The sequence below is a fragment of the Pocillopora damicornis genome, chromosome 1, assembly GCF_964200805.1.
Source record: "Pocillopora damicornis chromosome 1, jaPocDami1.2, whole genome shotgun sequence".
Taxonomy (NCBI): Eukaryota; Metazoa; Cnidaria; class Anthozoa; order Scleractinia; family Pocilloporidae; genus Pocillopora; species Pocillopora damicornis.
This window is the reverse complement of record NC_142670.1, coordinates 26,341,858-26,355,690: the sequence shown is the minus strand read 5'-3', so window position 1 is coordinate 26,355,690 and position 13,833 is coordinate 26,341,858. Positions and strand designations below refer to the sequence as shown.

The 13,833-nt window shown below is 37.1% G+C and overlaps 2 protein-coding genes across 2 annotated transcripts in view; both read right to left on the bottom strand.

Annotated features, from left to right (window-relative positions):
• The window catches only part of LOC149052984 (uncharacterized), an 86,040-nt gene that overhangs the window by 27,978 nt on the left and 44,229 nt on the right, over positions 1–13,833 (bottom strand). The window lies entirely within an intron of this gene.
• LOC149052989 (oncoprotein-induced transcript 3 protein-like) lies at positions 8,459–11,184 on the bottom strand. Its single transcript, XM_089212997.1, has 4 exons — positions 10,916–11,184; positions 10,133–10,255; positions 9,758–9,883; positions 8,459–8,933 (listed from the first exon to the last, which is right to left on the bottom strand). The coding sequence occupies exons 3-4, from the start codon at positions 9,768–9,770 to the stop codon at positions 8,665–8,667; spliced, it is 282 nt and encodes a 93-aa protein (XP_089069123.1). The 5' UTR covers positions 9,771–9,883; positions 10,133–10,255; positions 10,916–11,184; the 3' UTR covers positions 8,459–8,664.

Here is a 13,833-nt window from a genome sequence, read left to right as displayed (position 1 = left end):
AACTAGTTTCACACCAAGCCAAAATGTGTTTTGAAACAAGGAACCATAAATTCTTAGCCAGAATACAATAAATACGTTTTGACATGAAAAATTTTAAAAAATTTATTTCACACTAAGCCAAAATGTGTTTTGAATCAAGGAACCATAAATCCTTTAACTAAAAAAGAATAGTTTCAGAAAAGATAAAAATTATGTCGTTATATAAAATGATAAAGGATTCGCACTTGATATGTACAAGATTCCTGATTTCTCAATATCTTTCTTGAAAAGACTTGAAATCTTTCCTAGCGTATAGATAATAGATCGGCAACATTGCGCATGATTGCGGTGAGAAAACGCTGGCTCACTTTGGCCCAGACTGGGGGTGGGTTGTGAAAAATAATCATAAGAAATAATTGGAAATAACTTATCAACAGATTGGGATGGAAAAAGAGGATAGAAAATCGCAGATTTTAATCATTCACATGTCAAATCGCAGACAAAGACTTTCTTTGATTTAGTGGTTTATAAAGAGGCCGTTTTTTCTTTTTTCCTGAAAATAATATGAAAATCATATATGTGCACTGCGGTTGAAGAAATGAATATAGAATCTATCCTCGCAGTTATGACCTGGTACTTGAAAAATGGCCTGAAAAAAATTCGGCCCGCACGCTCTACCGACTGAGCTAACAAGCCAACTAGGCGCTGATCTGCATAAATAAATCTTTCAAGTGGTGAATAATGGCTGTAAATACATGAAAATCATAACTGCGAGGATCGATTCTATACCGCTTAAGAGCCAGGAAAACCCTAAAAACCTCTGATGCCCGCAAAAAATATCCACGTGATGGTATCCTGACCCAAGATGAAAAACAACAAAAACAACAACAAAAACAGTTTATTTCTACTACAATAAACAACTAAAATAATTTACAAGAATATAATTATAAACAAATAAATAAACAGTAAATATAGTAGTGAGACACCCAAAATAACTAAAAAGCTAAACTAGTTAGGCGACCAAAAGTTCTGCTCGAAAACTTTGGAAAGAGTATGTAAATCTACGTTGTGACTGCCAACAAAGACAGGTTTCAACACGCGAACGTTTTAACATATATTTACCTTACGGTTTATCGTGGTTGCTAAAAGGAACAAGTATTTACAAGTTATTACGAAGTAGAAGGAATAGGAAAACGCGAAACAACAGAGGAAATACAATCGGACAAGGAAAGACACTTACAAACGTTGTGTGACTTGCGAGCGCGAAGAACGGAAAAACTAAAAGATTATTGCAGTGAAGAAATCGATGTTAACCTAACGCACTCTGATACTCCAATGTCCAATTTTTTTTAGAAGCTTTTACGAATGAAATTAAACAAAGCAGAATTATGCGAAAATCTAACAGAATACAAATCGCCTTGAGTGAAAAGAATGCAAAAACGATAATAAAAATGTGCGTGCAAAAACACAAACATATAATTAGGAACGTAAGAGGAAAGAAATCCCTAAGTGGGAATGCCGCAGTAACACTCGTACTTAAATGAAAGCCTAAAATGGCACGGGTTAACATGCCGGAGGTCAATCACCGGCCTTAACTTTTTATCCTCAGCTACTGACAACGGATTCACACAGTAAGGCGGTTCTAGATGCTCCTCGATGCAATCAGCAGCCAACAGCTTGATAATGGCTTCTTCAACAAAGCTGGATGGAGTTCGGCTGAACGATTATTCCTAATGAGGCATGGCTCAGGAACTTTAATGAAAGGTAATTTATAACCCTCAGAAATCACATCAAGCACAGAACGGGGGGCACGAGGAGTAACAGACTCCTAATAACTAACACAATGTTTCAGGCGGCCTTTCACACCAAGGGAGCCCTCGATAAACTCGGCCCCACTACTCAAATAATCAATCATCAACGGGTACTGATCAGTCTCCACAATGCCCACATCCTTGTCAGAAGCGGTGCCCATGGATAGTCAAAACCGGCTGGGGGGACGGTCCGAAGATGAAGAACTGGAAACAGATTTTGGACAATTACGCGTTAAATGGCCAAAATCCCAGCACTGAAAAAGAAAAGAAACATTAGTGAAAACAGGAAAAGTAAACTAAATCAGTGCTGGTAACACGCTGAGAGAAAAAACTAAGGACGAAAGACTCCTTAAATACTCACTAATGAAAAAAACCCAAGAGACTACATACTATACTAGTTAACGCCCATCCTGATAGGACATCTACTAATGAACGGATCCAAAAAACGCACAGAATACAAATATATGCTAAACTTCGTATCAAAAATATTTTGCTATTATTCTTGTATTCTTAATTTTTGATTCAGGACACTGTAAGGAGAAATCAGATGCTAGACACTGTTTGAGTTGAATTAATCGTTTGTGGTTAGCTTGAAGTAACAGCGTAATTTTGCATAAAGTGAGATTCACTTTGTCTTAGTGTGGTGGATAAGCATAAAATTTGTTACGGCCCTAGAATAAAATATGTAGATGCTGACCTGTCATTTTGTTCTTAAAAAGTGTGAAAAAATACACAATTTCTGCTCCTTAGGCTAAACTCCCATAATTCTTTTTTTTTTTATTTTAATGTTCTTATTTCATTTGGTAAACTACCGCTGGCTATCAAAAGCACATTTTATCAACTCAATCGTCTGCTGTGATTGTCTTTTCTCTAAACTTGAGGACCAAGAAGCGCAAATCATTGACCACACTCTAGAGGCATTGATTTTGGGTCCGATCCTTAATATTTCCTGCTCGAATGATGTGAAACTGTCGGAGCCGGCGAAAATCAGGGTCCCACTGACACCCAGCGACGCTGAATATAGAGCCAGTGGACCTGTATGCTGGTCAGTTGAAGATGCTGCACTTCGATTCGAGTGAAAAATCACAAGAATGGACGGATATCACAGTTGATTTGGATATGCCTGTAGTCCAAAAAGATGGAATGGTGACGTTTCAGGTCAAAATTTCTGCCGGTAAGATAGATTTGTTTTCAGTGTATCTTTAAGGTACACTGTTTATATTTTATCATCTGGCTTTTAGCGAAGTGTTAAATTTTGTTTCGTCGAAGGCGCGTTCTGATTGGCTACTCAATCTCCGAATATCCTTTGTTATTCACCTCCCTGCAACTCGCGCGAAATTTGTGTCCGAAAAACTTGTAATCCTTGCTGGAATAAATGAATTAAAATCCTCTTGTTTTGTTCTATTATCTCACTGTTTTAATCTATTCCGGAAAAATTATTAACCTCAGTGTCGGTGGCTGGCAGTGGGTATTTACCACGCCGCTTCGGTGAAAAGTTTTTAACTGATATAGCTCGTTGACATGAATTTGGGAAGGACCATATCCAGATAATGTGTATGGTTTCAGAGATATTTGAAACCCCAGAGAAAGGGGTTTTCAAAAATAAGAATATCTTGTATCAAAAATTTTGCTCAAGTTCAAAACGACGGATGTTTGACGCCAATTTTAAAGCACCAACTGCTGCTATTTATGTGTACATACATGTGCTTTGAGATTTAATTCGTAGATAAATTTTTGAAATCGGTTGTTTTCACACACACACCTCTTTCGCTACGTGAGGTAAGCCTAATTGGGATAAAGGTAATCCCCTCCCCTCTAGCTCCTACCTTTTTCGGCGTTTGGTGATTTTTTAACCCAGTCGTTAAGGGAATCTGAGTTATTAAAGGTGATTCTTAAATGTTTTATTTTTCTCTATTGGCAAGTCCAAAAACTGATTTGTGAATTACGTTTGAGCTAAATAACCGTTTAAGGTCGATATTTACCTTTGAAAATGACTAGAAATTTCTCAAGAGGTTATTTTTCTTCGGTTCATTTTCCTTCACAAGTGTGCAACATGGGTTCAAGTTCATTTAGATGCGTCTTAAAATGTGAATGTTTGGTTCATAATGAGTATGGTTTCCTTCTATTTTACTTCAGGTCTTGGCCCTTGTGGCTGATGAAGTCTACAAGTGCTACATGGGGTTATGTCTCTGCACTCTACGATAAAATCATGAAGCAACGCCCCGGGTTTTTAGCTTGCTTGTGCAAGGATACAGTACCCACGAGATACTGGCTGAAATTGCTTTGTTTCCGCGCAGCATTTAAAATATAGAGCAGATGGCGCCTCAAGATATTTTGCGAATATGCAGGGAGAAGACACATCCGTCTAACGGAGATGAGACATTTGTTTCCCTCTCAGATGGATTTGAGCTACATGGAGACGGGGAGACGGGGAGACGGAGGAAATTTTCTTAACGTAGGCACCAGTCCTGTTAGTTTTATCATTCCATCGTTATCATCCCCTCATTTATAAATGTGTAGAAAACAAAACGACTTTGACGTTCTGTCTCTGAATCCTTTCAGTGATGCTATATTGTTAGTGGAATGATACAGTTAATGCAAATTTGTCGGAATCCCCTTCTCTTAATTAAAAAATCGCGTGTACCCCCCAAGGATTCATGAAAATAATTAAATAATACAACTTATTCCAAAATGGCCGTCGTCGGGTAAAAACCGGGACGAGTTGCATGGAAACGAGGTCATGAGGGCCAAATCTGAAATATTTTCAGTTTCTCCTAAGACGTTTCGGACAAAAGTACGGACCTTTTACAACAAGGAAGAGAAAAAAATCGTAAATGCATTGTATGGTCCCCATTTAGGTTACGCTGTCGGGGTGACTCGTGCAAAGGGCTGTCAACTTAAGTCCAGCTCGTAAAAGATTAGTTAAGGCTGCTTTATTCACCAGAAATGTTTGCCGTGTGAGTTATACAGAATTAAGGTTTTGATTCTTTCATTTCAGGGTAGAGGAATATGTAACAAGAAAATTGGATCAAAATATTATCGATCCAGACCCCGAGATTATTTAAACGAAGCGGAAACTTTACCGTTGTGTACCAATTTAAGAAAATTAGTGGGTTACTTAAGTGCTTGGACACAGTGGAAACTGAAAATTCCATCAGACGGCTGGGGGTCATCTGATAAAAACGCCTCTTTTTACAAGGGCAGATATGGACAGACATAATGGAAAGTGTGGGAAGCGTATCAGGGGAGATAACCATGCATATCAGTCTGTTCCCACAGGCTCAAGAAAAGGCGAAAACCTACCCTGAAGGTGAATATTTACATGATATTCAAACAAACTATGACCATCAGTACTTTTATCATCGTGTAAAATACTTTCATAGCTTTAAAATTAATGAAAGCCTTCACAATTTAATTATTGCTCTATGTATAATTTCTGGAGGGGTTGTTTTTGCAAATTATGGCTCCTTGCGTGTTGCCGGCCGTAAAATCCGGAATTTGCAAACAAGTTTCAGCTATGATGCCAAAGGTGTGCAATCACACTCTTCATAATTATAAAAATGTCACAGAACTACAACACGAGGCAGATGAAAACTGTTCAGCAACGTGCTCCTCAACCTTGCAGAGATGGCATCAACCACGGGTTGAAGACACTACACCCCGCCCTATATTATGGAAGGGTCTTTTTCCAAAACACAACTAGAGGGTGAGCAAAAAAGTTGTGGTATTACGTGTTACTTTTATGAAGCGAGAAAAGTTAACAGGAAATAAAAACTGAATGATTTTGTGAAAGGAACCATAATAATTGATGCACACTATTGGTGATTTGCTGAAAGCATTAATAGAGAAGATGGCTGCGTTGGGGGGGATTGGAAACCATTATCAGGACTATTGCGTGAACCTTTACCTCAGCTGGTCAGGGTACTTTTACATTAGTAGGGAATTTCAAAAACCTATGGCTGCCGCAATCATGTTAATGTATGAATATGAAAGCGATCTTCGCAGTAATGAACACTACTTAGGCAGTAGTGAAAATAAGGCCCTAAAAAATTCTGGCCCGTACGGGATTTGAACTCATGCATATTCATTTCTTTCTCCGCAGTTCACATATATGATTTTCATATATTTATAATTCACGGGTTTATTTGAAACCAACATAATGGTCAGAGCGCTGCACCGATATCGCAGAGGTAAAGGGTCAAATCCTGTGCAGGCCTGATTTTTTTTCAGGCCGTAGTTTCACTACTGCTTAAGATGCGTTCAATACTGAGAAGATCGCTTCCATACTCATTTCTTACTCTGCAGTTGACATATATGAGTTTCATTTATTAACAGTCATTTAAGCCATTGTATATCAGTAGGCAAGCTGTGGGTGTCTATTTGTAAGTGTAGGCTATGGTTGCTTCTTAATTGATCCTCAGTATTCAAGTAGTGTCAGTATTTCAAGTTAAGTTAGTGTATAATTGAAGAAAAGAAGCAACATGAAAAACGATACATTTTATTTACCATTATTTTTAAAAGAACTTGGGATGACTCGCAAACTATTGCCGCACTGTTGCTACGATGAGTCATCTAACGCATTTAATTCTACTCTGTATCGGTTTATCTTAACCCTTTAATCACTAAGAGTGATTGATATCTTATTTCTCCTTACAGTAACACTTGGAATCAAACGTTGAGGTCATGAGAATAACGAAAATGATCACTCATAAAGGTCATAAAATCAGGGAAATGATCCGTCAACAGAGAAGCTCTGAATTGTTGAACAAATTCTCCATATAGGTACCATTGTAAATATGTAGAGACCAGTATGGAGAATATGCATACTGATTCAATGATGTAAAGGGGTTAAGATGTTTCAATCCTCTTCAAACAAAGTACACTTGTCTAAACAAGTTTAAACGTGGAAATGATTTCGGTGATTGTTAGATTTAGGGTATTTAGAAAGCGTAAAGTTTAATCAGAACTGCATGAGTTACTTGAATTAGCTAATAAATGTCAAAACGACGAAAATCACCTTATTTTTGTACTTATACATTTAAACCTTGCATTTTTTGTTTATTTCCAGAAAACTTATGTTTTCATAATATTTTTAAAACCATCATCTCAATTATGTTTAATGAATTATTTTTCATTCTTTCTACCCATTAATTGCCAAAATCATGCTGCCTGAGCTCACCTAAACAGAGGGCCTTTCAAACTTGGCCCTGATAAAGTTTGAATAAACAATTTGAGCCATGGATTGAATGAATTTTTGTATTTTTGTGTAGATGTAAGTGAATCATTGTCATTTAGTTTTAGTCCAAATGAGTGTGCCAAGCTCAAACGTTTGCTGAAATTAAAGCGTCTTAAAATTATGCATCAAACTACTCGAAACGTTCACGGAAAATCGATATACATAATAGATGTGCTACCTTATCAACAATGTAAAGAATCTATCTATGACAGCGAATCTTTCGCATTTTCCCTTCCTCGTCTATATAGAGAGAATTTAATTTAGCTCTGTCCCTTACGATTGTTTATCACTTAAGCAATCCTCTGGAAAATTGGTTGAAACGTTTAACTTACGACCATGGATCAGGATAGCAGATGAAATAACCTACAAATTGAAGACTGACCTACCTAACACGAGGGGATTAATGTTATAAAAATATCTAGAAAAAGTTTGATTTTTGTTAAATACAAAAGCGCTTATGGTACAGTTGAACCTTTCCTTACGGACACCTCTTCAATACCGACACCACACCAATAAGTACGGCGGACAATTCCTATATCCAGGTCAAAATTTTGATATATTCTCTTTATAATAAGAACTTTTTCGATATATTCCCTCTCTAATAAGGACGACGCATCCTGAGTCTAAGACAATCATGGTATCTTGATACTCAGAGAAAAGAAGCAGGGGTGTGCTGTTTATGTTTCGATACAAACTTCAATCTTAAGAGTTACACCGTACTGAACTTAATGAAACAGACAATTCCCTTATACGGACACTTTGCTTTGTCCAGAAGGTTTCTGTATTACAGAGGTTCCACTGCAGTGTTTTTGCAACTGTAAGTGTAAACAGTTAGGGTCTAATACTAGTTCGAAAATAAAGAAATGGAACGAGCAGTTATCGAACCATTATTCAAAGAGAAAATGTACTTTCTGCAACTTTTTAAACAGCACCGAATTATCTCGACATTAAGACAAAGCATCAGTAAATAATTGTCGTGAGGACATTGTTATACAGATATTATACACTCTCACACCAAAACCAGCTACAATCCTTTTCTAATTAAATGCTGGCTAACATCAATAAGTCATCAAGGCAATCTCGTTGCAACGCTTTCTAGTCTCTAATTTGTAAAAGTAAAGTAAGAGGTCGAGGCCTTCATGTCTTCTTTCGCGATCGATTATATTCAGTAATGTCGTGTCTTTTCGGCACAAATGAGGAAAAGTAAATTTTCAATGCATGCATATGACCAGATCGATGATCATGCACGTTGAAGAGCAGTTTAGGCGATACTTCGAAGAGAACCGTGACTTCGGGAGAGACATGCAAACGAGAAAATAACATACAATAAAATGATAAAAGATACAATGACTTTTAGTCAGCCTCGACTCAAAAAAAATGGTAAATAAGAGAAAATCATAAACATTCATTCTAAATCACTGCACGCTAACAAGACCAGTTAAAATTTAAACGAATATAAAACAACAGATATATTTACAAAGGAATTTAAAAGTACTTCACATTCAATTTATTTTTTTTTAACTTTTTAGCCCTTGTTTAATCAGTCCCACAGTAGCGCGAATCACAAGTTGGTGGTGGAAGCATATTATAGATAAAGTAGGATCCACAGTTTTTCACGTCAATTTTAAAGCTGTTTTTTCAACCTGAAAAACGACCACTAAAGCAGACCTTTCTTTTGACTTCACCATCTTCCACTGTAGGATGAGAACCATCCAACCAACCTGACCAGTTTGTACCACATTTGTATGCTGGCACACGCGTTGTTGGCATTTTTGTCCCTGCAGCTCCCACAAAACGATACCATCCCTTAAGCTCACTGTCACACAGAGGTTGATCACCGTATTGTGTTATGTGATGGATTTTTCTTTCACGGTCTGTCAGATTTATGTAGTTGTAACAACGATCAGCTAGAGAATCAAATATATTTCAAAGAGGAAATGATAATCGTGTTTATCAAGGTTAGAGCTTTCAAGAATTAATGGCAGTTAAAGATTATTAATGCTTTACAGTTATAGCATGCACTTTTTAAAAAAAACGGCAGGTAAATTTCCACCAACTTTGCAATTACATTTCTTTACCTAAAAGGGAAAGTACACTGTTCGATTCGCTTCTCTTTCCAAATAGCGCTAAAGTATAGCGATTTTTTTTCGGGGATGACTGTTTCAAACTGAAAAAGGACTTTTAAAGGAACTAGGAACTTGAATTCACAGCTAAGGGTTCACCTCAAAAAAGGTTAAATAAACTAACATGAGGTAACCTTTGAATAGCAAATTATGCATTTGAGTACCTCTCATGTTTGATAGTTTTTGCTAGTATTGACGCTAAAAGCAGCTCAGGATCAACTAATATCGCAGATCAAATCCATATCAAGGCTCACATTTCAAAAAATTAATCTTTTTGTCGAAAAATATGCCTTCGTCAGTTATTTTCGTTACTGTTCTAATCCCAGAATGAAAATAAACCTGAAATCCGATTTCTACGTTTTAATGCTAATAAAGAATTTCAAGCAGATGGAAAAATAAATAGACGAACAAAATGAACGTGCAGATAAACAGAGAGACAGACAAAAAGACACTCAGACAGACAGTCCAACAATAGGGATTATGACAGAGAGAGAGCATCGGACCAAGAGAAAGAGGGAGGGAGAGAGAGGGAGAGACAGAGAAAAATAGTAGAAAAGACTCCTAAGACGATGTTCACGTAGGCCTAAATAACACTAGAGTAAACAAACCTTCGCATTTCATGCCATTCCAGAAATTTCGAGTCTGGCAGGTGCAGTTAAATGACCCTACAGTGTTTGTACAATTGGCGCCACCCTTGGTACAGTTATTATCAACCAAAGCACACTCGTCAAAATCTGAAAGTAACACAAGGACATTCTTGAGAGGTCTGGGGGAATATGTGACATCAAATATTATATGAGCTTCAAAACATTTTTCCTTTAATACTAACAACCATTTAAACCATAAAATAAATGCCACATGTAAAAGTTGAGGGATAGGACTTATAGACCTTCTTGTGTTACGGCAGGAATACGGCTTGTTTGCTTATAGAACGGCTGATGGATAATGTACTCCCTATTTGGTGATTACCAGTCAACACTTACCTTTGCACGTTAGGCCATCTCTTGTAAATCCTTCTTTACAATTGCAGTCGTAGGATCCACGGGTATTTATACATTCAGCATTTGAATCACATTTGTTTTCTCCTATATCACATTCATCAACGTCTTAAAGAAAGGATCATGTAGAAATACAATTACAGAGATTTCGAGACCACAGACTTCGAATAAAGCACAGTACACAATGAATTAGGGTCTGCATATCTTTTATTCATTAGGGACTTTAAGAAAACCATGACGACGACAGTAAAGAAAATGTAACGAAACAAAAGATCAAATGAGAAAAACAATTTTGCAGCACGTGCGTTGTAAAATTTGTACCTTTCTTAGCCACCTCATACAGAACAAAATCGTGAAATCACCAACTTTAACGTCCTCTTAGCAACTATGTCACTTTTTATTTTGAACTTAATGAAAGAAGTCGCACCGTCAGGAACGGTAAACGCATAGAGCTACTGGCAGGGTTGCATTGCAGAGAGGATCCATCGCGTTCTCCATTGCTAGAAGCGGCAATGAGGATATCTTCCTCAGGATAAACGCCTTTCGACCTAGCGTTACCTACCCCCCCCCCCCCTCCCTTCCCCCAACGCTTCCTTCCCCAGTTTTCTCTCATGGTTTACCGCTGCTCTTTCTTCGTCCTCGACGAAAAAATAAAAAAAAGTGCATGAGGAGAGCACTAAAGAATTTATTTAAAACAACGGTCACCGACTTTCCCTATCGTTAAGTGACTGCTAATACTTAGATATTGAACACGTATATCTGCCTCACCTTCTGTGCAATCTTCACCTGTGTAACCCGGTACGCAGACACATCTATACCCCTCACTGGAAAAACCGGCCTGGCAGATCGCATTACTCGGGCATGGCTTCTTTTTGCAAGCGTTCTTTACAAAGAAGTAAAAAAGGACAAGTCAAGGCTTATCTACGCAATTACAAGGCGGGGAGGGAAGGGTAAGGAGGTAAATTGACATAGTCATTCTGAGGGTGGATAAATGAAACAACTAGAGCGGTTTAAAATGATCATCGAGTGTTGGCAATACTTCCAGGAAAATTTAATATTGCATGCTTTTTTTACAATAAAATAAATTAAATGTACATGTACTTTGTGAATAAATCGGTCACAAATGATTAAAAGCTAATGAAGGAAAGGCAAATAATTGAAATAAATTCGTAGATTAGCAATTAAATTACAGCAGCCCAAAACTTGTGTTTTTTTCATCCGGCGCTCAAACTGCGTTTACTAATACCATACTCTCCATATTCAAAGGGCAATCGAATTCAATCAAGGTTCCAACTGACTCATGCTTATAATTGTATCTTTGACGTTCGGCAAATATCGAAACTTCGGTGAGATAACGATAAGCGTTAATTTGTAAGCTACGTCTCAGAACCAATCGCGTTAATTGCAAACAGTGATAATTGAAAGCACTTAACCTAACTGTCGTATATGCCAACTGGCTGCTGGTCATTATGTTGGTTCCAAATAAACCCGTGAAGGGAAGAATAAATAACTGTAAATTTATGAAAATCATATCTATGAACTGCGGACCAGCTCCGACATGGCTTGTTAGCTCAGTGGATGGAGCGCTGCACCGATATCGCAAAGGTCATGGGTTCAAATTCCGTACAAGCCTGAATTTTTTTCAGGCCTTATTTTCACTACAGTTTAAGTAGTGTTCATTAAAGCGAAGATCGCTTTCAAATTTTTTTCTTTAACCGCAGTTCACATATATGGTTTTTATATATTTACAGTCAAAATTATAAAGATGTGAATAAACCAGTAAAAAGTTGAATTGTAACAAAGACATAAGGATTGTCCAAAAGAAGACCTCTGTTATCCTAATCATTGCAGCTATAAACACACCTTGGTTCCACGATAGGTGCTGTTTGGAAATGACACCAGATCACTCGGATGTTCAAAATGTGTAGCGTTATTCATCTCGCATTTGGTGATCGAGGGAGAATCATTGGATACTAATATATTATAGCTCACACAGTTAGGTTCCATAAAACACAATGCTCCACAGAAGTCCTTTGCTACGTTGTCAACTTCTTCTATCTTGTGGTTAAGCAGCCGTTTTCCTCTAAATGCAAGGGCAGCACTGAACTCCAATTGACGACATTGGTCTATAGAAAGGAATGATATTTTCCGATAGGAAGAACATAATACCACTGGTTACAAGGGAATGCTCTATTTGACAGACACTGGATCTAGTAGTAAAGGTAAATAATAGGGAAGGATGGAGGTAGAGAAATTGGTAAAGGAAACTGCAGTCAACGTCATACAAAAAGTGTACGAATTTAAATCAACGAAAAAACCGTAACATGAGGTTTCGATTATATCCTGTTATCATTGTCAAAATTGAAAGGGATTGGCATAATTGATGTACTATATGTAAATATGTATAGAAATGCTAAGGTACATAAATTATTTCTTCAATGAGAACAAAGCTTAAAAGTGAGCTTTGTATTCATACAAACAATTTCACACGAATGGAGTCTGAGTAAGTGTTACAAATAAATAACTGTAATAATAATAATAATAATAATAAATAATAATAATAAATGATTGGCTGAAAACGAGTACATTCTTATGTAACACGACCGCAACGTTATAACGCAGGTGCATAGTTACAACACGAGGGCAAAATACAAATAGTACGAGCACGCTTTTAAAATTTCGTCTGTCTTGACCTTCTGCGATGTTTTTTCGATGTACATTGTAACAAGTAATAACATGATTCCCCCTGCAATTTGGTGTAATAAGCACTTGCAAATTTTTCAGACTACAAATCGCACTTGCCCTACGGGCTCGTGCAATTTTGTTGTCTTTGAAAAATATATACTCGTGCTTATTTACACCAAATTGCTCTCGAAATCATGTCGTTGCCTAAACTTAACGAGGGTGGATGGTCCTCCCTAGACTTTATGGTCTTACATGAATTGGTAAAGTTAACCTAGAATCGATCAAAACTACAAGCCATGACTGAATACTACGATATTGAGTAATGTTCTGTAAGGTTAATGTCTGCTCTTTTCTTTTCATAAGGAGGATCTGGGATATAAGATAGTCGAGCTTTCTAGGGCACTTCTTTAGAATTGCGAAATTCTCACTAGGTTCGCTGTTCTCAGATTGTGTTGTACGTACCACTATGCAGTGTGTTGTTTTGGAAGTGGCTGCAGGTGTAACCTGTATGGTTTCCCAGGAGAGGCTTAGAGCTTTCTGTTTTGTCTTCTTTTCAAATAAATATGGAAACTTATCACATCGAAAGAGTTTATTGATATGTTTAGGGGGAGAAATTTATAGTTTTGTTGTGTTCTGTTTTCTTTTTTTGCTTTTGTTTTTATTTTCAGAGACTTAAACAAGTAGGATTGCGACAGACGTTGCCTTGAAAAAGTTTCGTTTCATTTTATAATTTTCACCTTTGTCCTTAAAGCGTCGCCTATTGTATCTGATGAGTTATGGGATAATTTGAGCTTTTGTTTCACTACTTCGCAGAAGTCGCCCAAGTTTTGACATGGGGCTGCTTTCAATTAAGGCATAAGTGTATTTATTTTGTAAATAATTGATAGGTGATATTTCAGTTCTGTACCTGTCAAAGGGGAAAGATGCAAATTTTGTTGAAGAATTGGTATTTCAAAACACGAAAAGTTAGTATCGAGACGAACAATTTAGGATCTAGGATG